At 38.4% G+C, this 15969-nt stretch overlaps 1 protein-coding gene across 10 annotated transcripts in view; it reads left to right on the top strand.

Moving 5' to 3' along the window:
• Positions 1–15969, top strand: part of LOC110841260 (band 4.1-like protein 4) — a 334673-nt gene that overhangs the window by 232145 nt on the left and 86559 nt on the right. For 9 of the 10 annotated variants that reach the window (XM_022086634.2, XM_022086635.2, XM_087343391.1 and 6 more), the window contains one exon: positions 3095–3192. In XM_022086634.2, coding sequence (XP_021942326.1) covers positions 3095–3192 — 98 coding nt within the window. The remainder of the gene's footprint in view (positions 1–3094; positions 3193–15969) is intronic. The other variant, XM_087343389.1, reaches the window with a different exon arrangement.

The following is a 15969-nucleotide window of genomic DNA, read 5'->3' as shown; positions in this document are numbered from 1 at the left end:
GTGTTGGAGAAGAATACAGAAGATCAGGTGGACGGATCGAGTGACCAACGAAGAAGTATTGAGGAGAGTCAACGAGCAAAGAAACATTCTGCAGGCGATTACACGAAGGAAAGCTAACTGGCTGGGACATATTATGAGAAGGATTGGATTAATGAGTGATATCACCGAAGGCCAGGTTGAAGGAAAGAGAGGACTAGGAAGAAGATTGATACAGCTAACCGACGACCTTAAACAAGGAAAGAAGATGACGTTCCAGGAATTAAAGCGAGAAGCCGAGAATAGGGACAACTGGAGAGCTCTTTTTGGGCAGAGCAATGGACCTGTCGTAAGACAGAACACTTAATAATAATAATAGTAGTACGCACAAATGAAAGTCATGTCAATAAATGTAGAAGGAAGGATGTTTTTTGTACGTGTCAAGGTCACGTTGATTTTAATTGGCAATTACTGTATTCAAGTACATTCGTTATTATATCGAAGTACGTTTTGCGTATTACTCGGTGTTTCGCTTCGCTGAGACTTCAGTGACATCTGTTGAGTGCACATCTAATCTGTCTGAACGAAAACAAAAGGCGAACGAAACACGTAGTCTTCACTCTGGGATGGTACAGATATTTTCGAGATGCTTTATTTGGGAATTATAATTTTTTTACGATTGGGAAAAAACGCTCAAGGATCTTGGCTATTGTGACAGAAACACGCATTTTATTGGTCTCTGACTTGTTATCTTCAGACCAAATATTACTCGTGACATTTTTTCCATTTTCCATAAATAGTTTCTTCTAATAGAACGTTCATATTTTCCAGGTCGCTGTCATTTCGCTGCATATAACGATTCTGCATTCCCAACAGTGTCACGTGCTGGCAAAGTTAGCCTATCGGAAAGTAGCTTAATGTTGTGACCTCCATGGCGTTATGTTTATACTGAATTTCATAGATATTGGTCAGTTGTGGATTTATGTTTGATGATTTAAGGTTCTCACAGCGGTGAATGTGAAGATGGCTGGCTTCTAGGATGTTGTACCGTGTAGTCTGTTTGAAGTCTGCCTACTTTTCAGAGGTACTTACCCTCTCCATAGTAATGCCCTGACGATGGAAACAGCAGTAACCCCTGAACCAGCGCAACATCCTAGAAGATAGCCATATTCAGGCTTTTAGTTCTTATGTACGACGTTTCGTGAGCTGGAACTGTCCCTGCAAATTCTGTTAGTACAGTGTGATCGATGTGATATATTTTTTTGACAAATAGAACATACGTAAGTTATGTCTCGTGTGGGTTTTCTATCACCCTGTACGATATATACTGGAATTCAAAGGGATCCGGGTTAAATCTCAGGCGAAGCCACTAATTTTAAAATAAACTAAATTTTCACATTCTTAGTATGTTGGCAACGAAGTCACCCAGTGACGTACGAATATCACAGCCAGCCAACTTTCTAACGCATTGCATGTTGAATATATATCGGATGATGGGTAGTGTCCAGCGTTTTATGTACACCCAGGGGTAACTTAATACTGCATTTATCGTAAGTATTGTAATGCTCTACTTTGTACTTGTAATGTGAGGGCGTGGGTACAGATGAACTGTACATATTTGCATTTCTAACGTTTCACGACGTGTGTTGTAGTCGAGGGAGAATTGGTAAGAAAATAATCCTGTTGTGTTCCTTTGAAGTATTCTTCGCTTTACGAATGTGGACACTTTAAGAAGAGAGTAATGGATTTCATACAGTTTTCTCGTCTCCTTTTCGCAAGTATATAAAGGAGTAACGATTCTAGATGTCTCACAGAAAGGATAAATTATTGACTAGCCCGCGGAAGTATAAAAACTTTTAATTGAATTCATTCTGCATCATCTCCTGCGATTCAGGACCGGTTCTGACATTATTCTCTCTCTTTTGAAACGTCACTTCCGGCGTCGAAGTAGATTGCCTGACGTTAAGTACATCCGACATATTTGTACTCTGTAAAAAGCCCAGAAATCTCTTGCAGCAGCCATGATGCTTATGTTGTGAACGCTACGTCATTACGTTAATCGGAAATCAAAACGCAACTGAGAAATCTTTCTTGACTCTTTGAAGCCGAAGCTTGTCTAAAAAATATTTAATAATCCGGTCCGTACCGCGAAGAAAACACCAAGCTTCACCATTACGAAAGATCAACTGGTTAACGCTGTTTAAAGAAATAATCGCTGTTTACACTGCAAATTGAATTAAACTTATAAACATAAAATGAAGAATTATTGATTATCGATGCAGGTTTTAAAGGGTTGATATCGCCTGTTGAAGTTGACACAGTTTTCAGGGAGTATTTTATCCAGTCCCTTTATTTGTGGGATTATTTTAAATATTTTATACTTAATACGTTGAGGAACGTACGAAAAACAAAAATTATCCTAAATGCAGAAGAAATGATTTGATCACAAATTACAAAGTGAAAGGGTCCACGGATATTTATATATGAACGTAGGGGCACTGTAAGCACATGGACATATCCGTGTTATATAGAGGCCATTTTGATGTTTGCGTGTGTTTGATTATGCTTCTTATCAAAAGAGATTCTAAAATGGACGTAGATCTCAAAAAAAAAACGTTTGCATTATACCTCACGACTGATGTACGAAGTTTTCAGTGACAATGGATGATCAGATTGACTTTTAACAAGTGATGCTACCATTAGGCAGCTTTTAGTGGATTTAATACTACGGGTATCGGAAACAAAATAATGATTAAAATAATTATTATATTTGTTTACCGTCAAATCACAATAAAATAGTAAGATAAGATAATTAAAATGATTAAAATATCATCTTATGTTCCATATCGAGCATTCGATTTTACATCGGAACAAATATAATAATTATTTTAATTAATATCACAATATGACGCAACTATACTATCTCAGAAATAATGATTAATACTTTAAATTTCAACGGGGTTTATGAATAAGTATTTGTGATTATTGAAGTCAGAAATAAATGTTGAGTCTTGGGAGGTCAGAAACTTGAAATTTCTGTCACCTCGTGACATGCAATAGCGATGCCCCTAAATTCATATCAGATATTTGTACTAAAAGTCAATTTCCTCTATTTCAGATATCAATTTTTTCTGCAAGTGAAACAAGATATTCTACAGGGACGACTTCCTGTGACCTTTGACCTTGCTGCTGAACTCGGTTCGTACGTAGTTCAATGTGAGTAGAATGTTTCATAATTCTTGTCGTGAGTCCAGTGTGTAACTTCGAAAGTGATCCGAGTCGAATGTTCACAAATATCCGACGTTTCAGCAGGCATTGCCATGGTTAACCATCAAAACCAACTCGCCGCTCACTGGCTTCCGTGTATAAGGCTACCATAAACGCCCAACCATTGAACATTCACCCTGAAGATGGCAAATGAAATGCATGCAGAAACGTTGGATAATTCTCTACATTCGACGTGGTTCAACACCTAAAGCCGGAGTTATGGAAATGTTTAGGAATTTAGTAAGCAATCTACATTCATAAAGTTTGTTATTACGAGTTTTTAAAGTTTAATTTTTTTTTTTAAATTCATCTTCACTCAGATTTTCTATTGGCGGTGTCACAGTAATTGCTTACTTCTGGAATTACCTCAGAAATAACACATTTTTGACTGAAAACGTACTGATTGATGCTGAACACAAATATTTTGATTTGGAGAATTGCGTGTAATTTTAAAAGTTTATACTATATTTCTCATATCTGAATCGATATTAATTTATTTTGATCGAATTTGATAAAGGTAGGAGTGATTATACTGACAGAATTTATTTACCAAAACTTCAGATATGCTTAGTTATGGCTTCACATGGGACAGAAGTATTATTCACCGCAGATATACGCATTAAATGGAGTCTCCTAATGTCATCTTTTGAACGAGATGTGTTTTCATTAAAACATAAAACAGATTTAGGATTTGATTTTGCCACGGCGTTGAATATGAAGATGGCTGTCTTCTGGGTTGTAGCGCACTTATGGTTGAGGCTGCAGGTGCCTCTGAAACGTCGGTAAATTTCTACTAGACTACACTGCGCTGTAATCCAACAGACATCTACAAAATCAGTTTTCGAGAGTTATTCTGTATTTTGAGGTAGAGGGAAGACATCGGGACATTCTCAAAACTGTTATGAATCGTCAGTATAGACTTTTAGACGGTCCCAGTTCTTTGTCGGGCTACGGAACATCCTCAATTAAGCTTCATCGCCTCCGGTGTATTGAACCAGTTCGTTATTTAACCGTCCAGCCACAACGTGCTTCAATTACGTTCCGTTTATGACGTAGAATCGACGACCATATCCGCGGTATTATGACGACGAAAAACGACTGTAAATCCTTGAGCGTGTGAAACTTGGTTTCAGATACGTAAGAAATGTGATCACATGCCTTCTCCTGGTACGTCGATAAGCTTTGAAATAAGCACCGCTTTGTTATAAAACTGAGACATGTTATTTGTTGGACATTTGCGGCAAAGATTGGTAACTAAGTAAGGCGTGAGAAAAGATAGATATCTGTCCTCTGGGTTGAAGCCCCTTCCATCAGGGCGATAACTCATCTCAAGCAAGGACCTCTGAAACGTCGATAAACTTCTACCAGATTACACGGAAGACAGCCATCTTCATAAGGCCGTAGTTTGTGTTTGTAGGTTGTTGTTCTTGTCTGTCATAAAACGTGGATATTTAATTTGATTCGGAAATGTGAGAAATCGTGATAACTCACCTTTAGATTATCCGGATGTTGAACAGCGTTGTTACCATTAAATGTTACGCGTGTTTTCCTTCGTAAGGGGTAAGAAAGTGTACATGATGATTATTTAATAAAAGTACGGAAGATGGAACCTGTGTGTGTATTACGAATTGTAATTATATAAAAAAAATATTACATTTTTTTTTTCTAATTATAACTTGCGAATGTGTCTGTGGTAAACCTATGACCATGTGGTCACTGTCTTAGATTTCCTTTTACCCATCTGCAGATATGCAATAAACCTGAAAATCTGTTTATTTCTAATTTCAAAAGTTTTTTATAGTAAAAAAAATTGTGATTTTACAATTGTTTGCTTGTCAGATTATAATTATATCTGTACAATGTGTACGATAAACAAACGTTTATAAGGATCCATATTATTTACGAAATTCTAATTCTCCCACTGGCCTATTTTGCACGTCAGTTTGTAGATTATTGAAAAATGCTGACGTTTTGAATATTTCCTCCCATGCGGCGAGAGTTGCTAGAATTTCAGTACGTAAGGAAAATGTTAGACACATTTTACGTCTGCGTTTGTGTATGTAATACTTGAATCTGTCAGGATGTATTAGATATATAACTCAGGACTCATGCGTCAAATTAGGGTTCCAGGTACTCTGTCGATTATCGATAATGTGTGAAAGGACTTGAACCGGGTGCAGGCAGGATTCTGTCAATCCATGGCCATTTTTTACACGGTATCCACGCAGGTTGTTCGTGAAGTAATGGATCTTGCATTTTAATTTACAATGCACAAAAAAGGGGTGTGAAAATTGATGTATTTTGTCCTCAAGACGCAGTAGTACCGAGTCTCCATCGAATGTAGCCACTACGTGCTTAGAGCACAAATATTTTCCAGTCTTGTTCCCTCTCGCGATATCGGATAAATGACGTTCTTTTAATATCATGTGGTGTCGTGTTGTGAAGTGTTGTAACCCAGGAAAACACCAAGGAACGCAGATATAATTTTGAATTTTAACTACGGTAGCCGTCACCAAATTGCTCGCTTCAAGGCCACGTGACGAGTTCACGCCGGCTCTAGGTTGCCAACTGCGAATTCTGAGCTGTCTTCACTCGCCCGGGTAACTTTTTGCGATTTTGTTGTGGCCTCGAAGCGTGTAGTTTGGTGACGGCCGCTATAACGTATTGAAAATGACCCGAAATGATGGATACCTTTTAACATTCTACGCGGTTTATCCCCGAAAACGTAAATTTTACATTTACATCGTAACATTATATTTTAATTATGTAAATATATCGGTAAGCTCCCCTATTATTTATGTGTGTGATTTATAAACACCCTGTATATGTGTGTTTATGGATGTATTTAATTAAAAGTAGAAAGGTAAACGTCTGAGCCTGTGGGCCTGAGGTTTGAATACCGCTTACGATAAAAGTACTTGCCGCTTGTCTGTGTGGTCTAACGCAGAGAGGGGGTCTATTGAAGACGGGCCAGATGACTGAATAATTTGCGCGTGGGTGATGCTCAGATTTCAGTGTCAATAAGAGAGGATGGGATGGCAGAGCGATGTCTGAAAACGCAGTCGTTCACGAGCGTCGTAACGGGAATATTGGTTTCCTGTTCGTACTGACGCTGATGCGTGGTGTCTTCGTATTTGTTGTCATTTATCCTCCACGCCCAACCCCCCACCGTCGTCACCGCCGCCAACACTCAGGAATAACAGCTTAATCATTAATACAGCCCGATAGTCACGTAGATGTTTCCGTCTCGCGTCTGACAAACGAAGATCGAATTGCGTAAACATATAATTTTACAAAAAATAGTGTAGTTGCGTCATATTGTTATTTATTAAATTAAAATTAAAACATCAAAAGCATCACTTCAAACAACAACAACAATAACAAACAATAAAGTTGATCCATTATATGAAAATATCTGGACACGACCTCCAAAACTACACTACGAAAAAAAATTGTAAAAAATTGTAATTGAGTTTTAAATTTAATATAATATTACACCTGATGATGGTTTAATAAAACCGAAACATGTTGTAACTGTTCCAATTGTAAATCGATTATTCGATATGGAACAAAGAATGATATTTTAATTATTTTAATTATCTTATTTTAAATACATTGTGATTTGACGGAATAACCAAATAATTTAATTTTAATATAATTTTACGTTTTCTCTTTGTAAAGGACTTGAATTTAATATGAAGCTGATCAATTTTACGTACTCCTCAGCATTTTTTTACGATGATAAAATTATTGAGGATTCGATGGACTGGACATATAGCATACATGGGAGAGAGAAAAATTTGCGTAAAAATTTTGGTTTTACAAGCCTGAAGAGACCATATGGAAGATCTGTGCGAAGCAGGAGGATAATATTAAAAAATATGTTAGGTAAATAGGGTTTGAGGGTGTGGTTTACATTCGTGGATCATGGGGCAATGGCGAACTGTTGTCAACATGGTAATTAACTTTGGGGCTTTAAATAAGGCAGTTCTTTGGTCCCCACCCCCGAATGTACCGTTACGTTCTCAAGGAGGAGTCTACGTGATGGAGTAGTTGTTAGTTGGGTATTAAAAGATTCAGAGTGTAAGAAAATAAGGTACTGAGGAAAAAAACATTGGTACGAAGACAGTAACAAGTGAACGGAGAACGTTATATATTGAAAAGCTTCAGAATCTGTAAATTCGACCTGATAATTTTATGATAATCACTTTTGGAATGATCAGATGTCGACGTAAAATCAGCAATTATTGACACGAACACAAAAGTTTAAGTTGGATAATCAGGGAAAGGGACAACTTTCTTGACCAAAGCATAGATGGAAGGATAAATTAAAACATAAATTAGCCGTGATCTTGTTAAATGGAGTTATCGAACTCAGGTTATTGTCCAGTGACGCACGGTTCTTGAACAGGGCGATGACGAAGGGAGTTTCTGAGTCATGTAACGACACCAGTAACCTGTTTCGGTTACGTTAATGACGTTTTCAGTGAGGTACGTCGTTGATCCTTGATCGTAGCAGCTGATATTCCGATGTATCTAATGCTTTTCCTCACGTTTTAGGTATGAATTGTGTGTAACGAGTTGAAATACTACGCACTGCCTCGTATTTTTTTAACTGTCTCACGAGACAGTCTCGTGAGACTGTTCCCTTTTCGTACGTTGACTCTGCCAAGTGGCACGATCGATTATGCCGAAGACTGAGCGTCGGTAAATGCAGGCTGTGCTGTTACCTGCCACGCGTATTGTTATACGACGCAGTGAATCTGATGTGCATTTGTTTCTGCGATTCTAGGTAATGCGTTAGAAAACTCGGGTGACGTGTTAATATCTTGATATTATTATTATTTAGTGTTCTGTCTGACGACAGGTCCATATGAACAGGATCCTTCCATCCTTTTCTCGGACTGGGACCTGTTCATATACGTTCTTGGCAGATGATCCAGAAGTGGTTTGCCATTGCCTTCTTCTGTGTGTGAATGGAGTAATTGTTGGGATGCCACGGAGGAAAACTCCGTGTTACCTAGACCACGGCCTTGCCCAACACAAGTTATAAATTCGGGCACCGCCGGGAATCGAACCCGAGACCCCAGGATTACAAGGCCAGCGTTCTAACCGCTAGACCACCTCATCTTATTATTATTTAGTGTTCTATCTGACGACAGGTCCATATGAACAGGATCCTTCCATCCTTTTCTCGGACTGGGACCTGTTCATATACGTTCTTGGCAGATGATCCAGAAGTGGTTTGCCATTGCCTTCTTCTGTGTGTGAATGGAGTAATTGTTGGGATGCCACGGAGGAAAACTCCGTGTTGCCTAGACCACGGCCTTGCCCAACACAAGTTATAAATTCGGGCACCGCCGGGAATCGAACCCGAGACCCCAGGATTACAAGGCCAGCGTTCTAACCGCTAGAGTAAGGATTAAAGAATTGTTAAGGATGTGAAAAGATTCGGCCGTGCACTAATTTGAGGCATTAAGATAAGTCAGTCGCAATTTTAGTAATAAGTGTACACACTCGCCGTGAATTGTAGTGGTTTTGGAGGTTTAAACTTTGCACGTTTTAATGGTGTTTGTACTAGTAATAGGCGTGTTTATAAATTTTGAAAAATAAGTTCCTTCAACAGATTCAAAATATTTTATCAAGTTTAATCGTTCTGTATTAGTTTTTTTTAAAAGACATATTTATTCGCCCTCTTGTGATTAAGACTTCAGCAACCTACATTTAATAACATTAGAATGTTGGGGGTTGTCCGTTGTCTAACGAGAGTGGATCGATTCCGAAACGTCTTGTGTGTCAGTAAAAGACTATCTCAGGCAGAGTGTAATATCCATGATAATACTGGCAGTTTGGAGTATTGTTACATCGGCGTTGTTAAAAATAGGAAGTCGGGAGATGCTCAAATAATATGTACTTTTACATGAAGATCGCATCTAATTTCATGAAAATCTGAAAATTACGCTTACACACTGGTTTCCGTGACGTAATCAGCGGACATGCGCACTAGTACTGATGTACCTCCAGCAACGACGAATTAATCTTCTTTAGAACTGAACACGAGTGTCTCTTGGGATGTAGAAATCGTGTGGTCTGGTACGTATTCACCGATGTTTTAGAGGATTTGTCTCGATCGATGAATAACTCTTCATTTTATATTTGTATTTCTTATGATTTTCAGTGTAAACAGCGATTATTTCCTTAAACAGCGTTAACCAGTTGATCTTCGTAATGGTGAAGAGTTGTGTTTACTTCGCGGTACGGACTTAACTCTTATATACTATTTAGACGAGCTTCGGTTTAAAAGGGCTAATACTTTTGTATTTGGATTTTGAAATTAATCTAATTTCTTTTCATAATTAATCTTAGAAATATCTTTTCAAGCACATACCTGAAACAATTTTTTTTTTAAGTTAAGTGTTCAAAATGGCAACTTCAATATTGGTACAACTTCCGCAGCGTGGGATGATTAGTGTGCCATTCTGTAATGTCTGTGATTCTGATTACGCCGTTAAATACGCCATAGATAAAATTTTCACTCCCTGTAGTTGAAAGAATCAGATCTCTGACCAGTGCTGCCAGCTTCAATTTGTGGTAATTTAAAAAAAAAAGTACTCTTCTAATTTACCTCGTGTACGTAAACATATCTGAGACATAAAAACTGTACAAAGGAACAATTGGACCAGAAATTAATTGCAAAAACATTTTTAATTTTTAAACTGTCTTCTTCATGGATTTTACCCCACTTTTTAAAATTCTCCCTCGTTATTTGTTGATTATTTCTGACTCTCCCGATCGGATTATACTTTAAAAATCTGATAAATTTATTCTAACCACAACCATTCTAAAATCCTTTGAAAATAACTTTTATGACGGACTTTTTAAAGACGTATACATTTTGGACTGTCCTCACCGTTCCAAGTCTTAACCGGTAGATTTCGATTGCTGTTTATATTTCCTTCTTCAAGTGTCAGCATTCCTGTTCTATTGACCTCTTAGGAGGAGCTGGTATCAAACCCTGTACCTGTAGGCTCAACAGAAGAAGGTTTCCCACTTTTTCTGTCGCCCGAAGAAAGTTTTAAAGCCAATTTCCGAAAAATTATGGTGAAACTATGACGATGTACAAAGTCCAAAAAGTTGTCGTGAAATTACACCTAAACATCGTAAGAAATCTTTAGATTTAGCAGAAAGTTAACATTGTATGGTTTTCTGTAAAGTATAGAGGAGGCCATATTGTTTTATAACAGTTAATTCGCGGGGGGTTTATGAACTTGGGACTTCTACGAACCGCGAAATGCGAAGAAATAAGCAGCTGAAGACAGGAATTGTCACGTTATGTCCATGAACTTGAATGTGCCTGATTTTTTATCTCTTCGGTAAACCCCGAAGCATAAACTTTTACGTAAATTATCCACGTACATTTGTGGAGCTTTACCGATCCATATCGTTAAACGGTACTAAGCTTATAAAAATCACCTAAAAAAAATTCACAGTGAGTCACAAAATTTTCACGGTCCTGTTAACTGTGATCATATTTTTGTAGCACTCTCCTTTAACGACACCGTAAGTTGTTGTAATGAAGATACTTTTTCGAACGCAGTTAAACCAACGTTACGTTTATGTTATGAGTCCCAATGCGACTTTTCTCGACAGTGTCAGTGAATGCGTTAACATAATCCCGGACACTGGTACATGTCCGCTAGCCGTGTTTATAGAAGTGCAGAATGAAATTTTATCTTAGGTACATAGCATTTATATCCATTATTCTCTACGTTCATTTGCGAAAGGTCTTAACGTTCCGTAGTGACTGTCTGTGGAGCAAAGATACGTAGGTATTCAGGAAAGTATTTACTGTAATGAAATGGATGTTTCTGCAAATACCAATAACTCCCTGGTGGTAGTATTAAGATATTATATACACAGTTACCACCAAAAGCAGCTTTTAGGCACGATTTGAATTCACACAAACGACCTGTATGAAGTTGCTGTTTGATGGTGTCTTCTCGTCTTTTCCGTGTCCAAAATTCGGCTTTGCAAGAGGATTTCCTATCAGAATCCTGTACGCGTTTGATGTCCACCGCATTGTAACTTTCTGGATTTTGCTGTGTTAATAGTAGGATATTAAAACCTTAAAAATTAAGGATGAAATCACAAGAACGAGATGAATCTAGGAGGGTTCTACAGAAGGCCAAGGTTCATAAAGGGCTTAAGAAGAAGAAGAAGAATAGTAGGTGACCGTTATCACTGAAGGAAGTAAACGAGATGATAATTTATGAACTGAATTGAATCGGTAATTTGCAAAAAACCAGATGAGACTCACCTTTGAGAGAACTAAACAAAAAGTACTCGCTATGAAACACGCTATTTATTTTCGCCAAGAATGAATTACAAATATACCATTTTCTGATACACTTACACAAAGTTCACTAACATCTTATTCAGCTACAGTTGTCAGGAAAATTATTTGTGGACTCGTGTTGTTTTGAAGGGATACTGCGTGACTCATGTGGTTATGCCGGTTTCTAATTGATGATATGGCCCATTTAAGTCCCCGCGGAATTCAGTTGTTTCCTTGTGGTCAAAACGTAAATCAGAACCTAGTGGTTAAACAACATGAGACAGGACTCGCTGAAACATCCAATAGATAAGGCTTGCCACTCGTAATAAAGGCGTGGACAGATGTGATTCTATGGGGAAACGATGTCCCTGGTGATTGCTACTATTTCTGTGCGCCGTGCCACCTGGTGGATTTATATCGTCGCCCTGTTACGTCGCGTGTCCCAGGACTTACGACTCCCAGTAACCACATTACTTCAAGCAGAATTCATTTCTGTACGGGCCAATGACTTACTACCTGCCGCTTCATTTCCTGTCAAATGCTCGCCTTATGCATCCTGTTATGAGGCAGCTTCGACCTCTGATCACGTCCTGGTTGTAAACTAACGGCATGTTCAAGATGAGTTCTTCACCTCTTCTGCAAAATCCAATTTCCAATCTTATCACATCTCATTTCCAGTTTACAAGGAATAGTAGCTAATATTCATCAATTGCATTTAGTTTCAGAAAATGAGATTTATATGATTACGTCCATTTCTACAACGTAAGCTAAATGCAGATCTTGGAAGTGACTTTTCTGATTGATTCTTAACGATGTTACGAACAGGTGAGCCTATGTGAAGGAAAGGAATCCGACGATGGATGTTTTCAAATTGTAGGAAGAGTGGTGGATTTGGATTCAAAATGGATGCCGAATGAGTCTACCAACACAGTGGATCGAACGGAAACTCGTGTGGTCGAGCTAAGCATGGCAATGACATGTGAGTTTTTCACGATGATGATGATGATGTTAATCATCTGGGTTTTGGCAGAAATTTTGGGCTTAAGCCCTCAAGATGGAGACTGTATGTTTCTCCGACATCGACATCTACCGAGGAGTGTACGAGGCGCCAAAACCCAGAAAATCTTCATCGTAGCGTGGAATCATTAACTTTCTGGGGAAAGAATAAGTGAATTACACTTTAACTTCCATTATTATTATTATTCAGTATTCTGTCTTACGACAGGTCCATTGCTCTGCCCAAAAAGAGCTCTCCAGTTGTCCCTATTCTCGGCTTCTCGCTTTAATTCCTGGAACGTCATCTTCTTTCCTTGTTTAAGGTCGTCGGTTAGCTGCATCAGTCTTCTTCCCAGTCCTCTCTTTCCTTCAACCTGGCCTTCGATGATATCACTCAGTAACCCATTCCTTCTCATAATATGTCCCAGCCAGTTAGCTTTCCTTCGTGCAATCGCCTGCAGAATGTTTCTTTGCTCGTTGACTCTCCTGAATACTTCTTCGTTGGTCACTCGATCCGTCCACCTGATCTTCTCTATTCTTCTCCAACACCACATTTCAAACCTCTCCAGGTATTTCTGTTCCTTCTTCCTGAGTGTCCAAAGTCTCTGCTCCATACGTAACACTTCACTAGTTCCTTCATCATCTCCAAGCCCAACTTGCTAGTGAGAAGTATCCTCTCTTCTTGACGAAAGCTGCCTTGGCCATGGCTATCCTTGCTTTTACTTCCTTGGTGCATAGGGCGTCCGTCGTGACTATGCTTCCCAAGTACTTGAAATGCTCCACATTCTCCAGCTGTTGGTTTCCAATCACAACGTTCAATGGTTCTGCTCTCGATGCTATCCTCATTACCTTTGATTTTTCAATGTTGACTTCCATTATCGTATATTAATATGGTTGGACCTCTGTATCCGTATGGAGTGTTCTTCGTGAGTATTTTCTCTTGATTTAATTCTCGTTCATATTACATTTCATCGTCGTAGTTCTGAACTCTTGTGATGGAAATAAGTGGTAAGTTGCTGAGACCTATTCCTGTGAATTCCAACACGGTCTTGAGGTCTCCGTCGTAGTTTTGGTCTTCCAAAATGTCGTCTTCCATTCGGTCGATAGCAGAATTCCATTTTTCAAAGACGGCCACTATACAGGATTCTTTTAAAATTATTGAATTATGTTGGTGTCATTCTATCTTTTAGACTATATCTGTAATATCAAATCTTTGTTATATTAAATGCTCAGGCAATAAGTTCAGAATCTAAAGTGGTAATGAAACATTGTTGAAGTGCTGCCAGACTGCACCGCGTTACAACCCAGAAGGCAGCCATCTTGTGATTTTGTTTTCTTATTAAACGTGAATTTTTATGAAATATTACAGCGTAATAAAAAGCCTTTTCACACACGAATGCCATTTTTTTTATGTAGGTCTGTTTTTATAAAATGCTATTTTTTCTTGTTTTCATTTTTAATTTGTGCAGTATGCAACTAATGAGTGTGTATTTTCAATAACGCTGTCGTAATGAATACAGTTTACTTCCTGTTGTAGATGTGAAATTATTTCGCCAAGTGGATTTTTTTTTATTCTCATATAAACCTATTTGTAAATTTTACTACAGAAGTGTAATTACTTTCTGTATCACCTTATAAGATCAATGTACACGTAAACTAACGCCCCTGTGCTTATAAATACTACACCATGAAATTGTATTTTATTGGCAGCTTGAAGGTAGAACTCCACGTGATAAATCCTGTCATCCCTTTTGATTAAAAGGCTGTGTGTTGTGGAGACCCGAGTCTGTACATGGTAGCTTCATTTATATTCGTGTCATAACATAAATTAATTATACTTACATATAACATTTATCTCAAGATATGTAAACACCTGTCAAATCTGCTAGTTGTGTTATTAATGTTCCCAATTCATGTATCCTACGAAGGAGACATCAATGCAAGTACAAGACAAATCTGTTTATAAGTAGACTTTTAATTTTACTTGGGAGAATGTGAAGAAAGTCTAAATGTGTCTGTGGTGATTCATAAGGAGCTTTTGGTGTAGCAGGTATGCATTCTCAGGAGAAAAAACCATAATGAAATGCAGATGTAACATGTAAAACTCGTCTGATTACATATTGGAACAGTTGAGTTATCAGATTGCAGAATAATGATCAGATTGGTTTGCGGTTATAGAGGGGGGGGGGGGGTAAGATCAACGTACTGTTAAACGGAAGATGCATCGTCTTACAGGTACGGATGTGAATCAAATCCAGACCTGATCTTCCCGCGACCCCTCCAGCGGTTCGAATCCAAACACGTTCTATAAAGTCTGTAAGCGTGGGCTGTTAACTGAACTTCAACAGCGATGGAAAACTTTTTTGGTCGTATTATGTGTGACGGGTACAGAAGTTGGAGTCCTGTCTGAGGAAAAACACGAAGTACATGAAATTCGGCGTAGATAGGAGAGTGTAAGAAAGACGATAAAATATAATCTGAAGAACAGGGCGATTAAGAATCTGAGGAAGAAATATGATGCCAGTATCGATTATATTTATCGATATTCCGCATCTGCCATTTTGTTGTATTCTGTCGGAAGTAACGTTGTTGTCGAAGAAAGAATATTAGAACGTGTTTCAGAAGTATCAAGTTCTGATTAAGTATTTTAAAGTAGAATTAAATTAATAATTTTTTAGTTTTTTTTTTTAAATAATAAGGAGATTAGAAAATTTGTGTAGGTATGTATAATTATCGTGGTAATTACAATTACTCTGAGGAACGAAATAAATTTATACATAGAAGAATGGATCGGAAGCTTTCAGACGAGGAAATGTAAATTAAATCTCGAAATGTTTAAACGATTGAAAAGTATCTGTTAGTCATCTACGAGGTGCGATCGGAAAGTTTACAGACTGCGCGTATAAAAACCCGTACACTTTTCTCAGGTATTAAATTCATCCATCACCCTCGAAGTAGTTCCCCTGGGAGTGAACACAACGATCCCAGCGCCGCAGCCAAGCCTGGAAGCATCCCTGGAAATCTTTCTTTGTCAGCCTGTCAAGCACCATCTGCGATTCTGCCTGAATCTCTTCTATCGTCTCAAATCTGCTTCCCTTTAGCTGAATTTTTATCTTTGGGAAGAGGAAGAAGTCACACGGAGCTTAGAAAGGAAGTTGGGGTCGGTTCTTGCAAGATCTTTGAGCTCCTGACAAACGAGAAGTCGATTCTGCTTCTGGTCCTCAGACAGGATGCGTCGCATGTGGAGTTCTTCCTTTAGAATCAGCTGACAGGTCCCATAGCCTATCCCAACAATGTCGCACAAGTCGTTGATGGTACGACGTCGATCGTCGTAACATTTTCGGGCGTTGTGCTCGAAGATGGTCGTCCAGAACGCTCGTCATCATCGACAGAGG

The sequence above is a fragment of the Zootermopsis nevadensis genome, unplaced genomic scaffold (assembly GCF_977971745.1).
Source record: "Zootermopsis nevadensis isolate Lab colony 2312 unplaced genomic scaffold, Znev_1.0 Znev_ptg000005l, whole genome shotgun sequence".
NCBI lineage: Eukaryota > Metazoa > Arthropoda > Insecta > Blattodea > Termopsidae > Zootermopsis > Zootermopsis nevadensis.
Note: the sequence above shows the minus strand (reverse complement) of the source record. Positions and strands in the feature narration are given on the sequence as shown.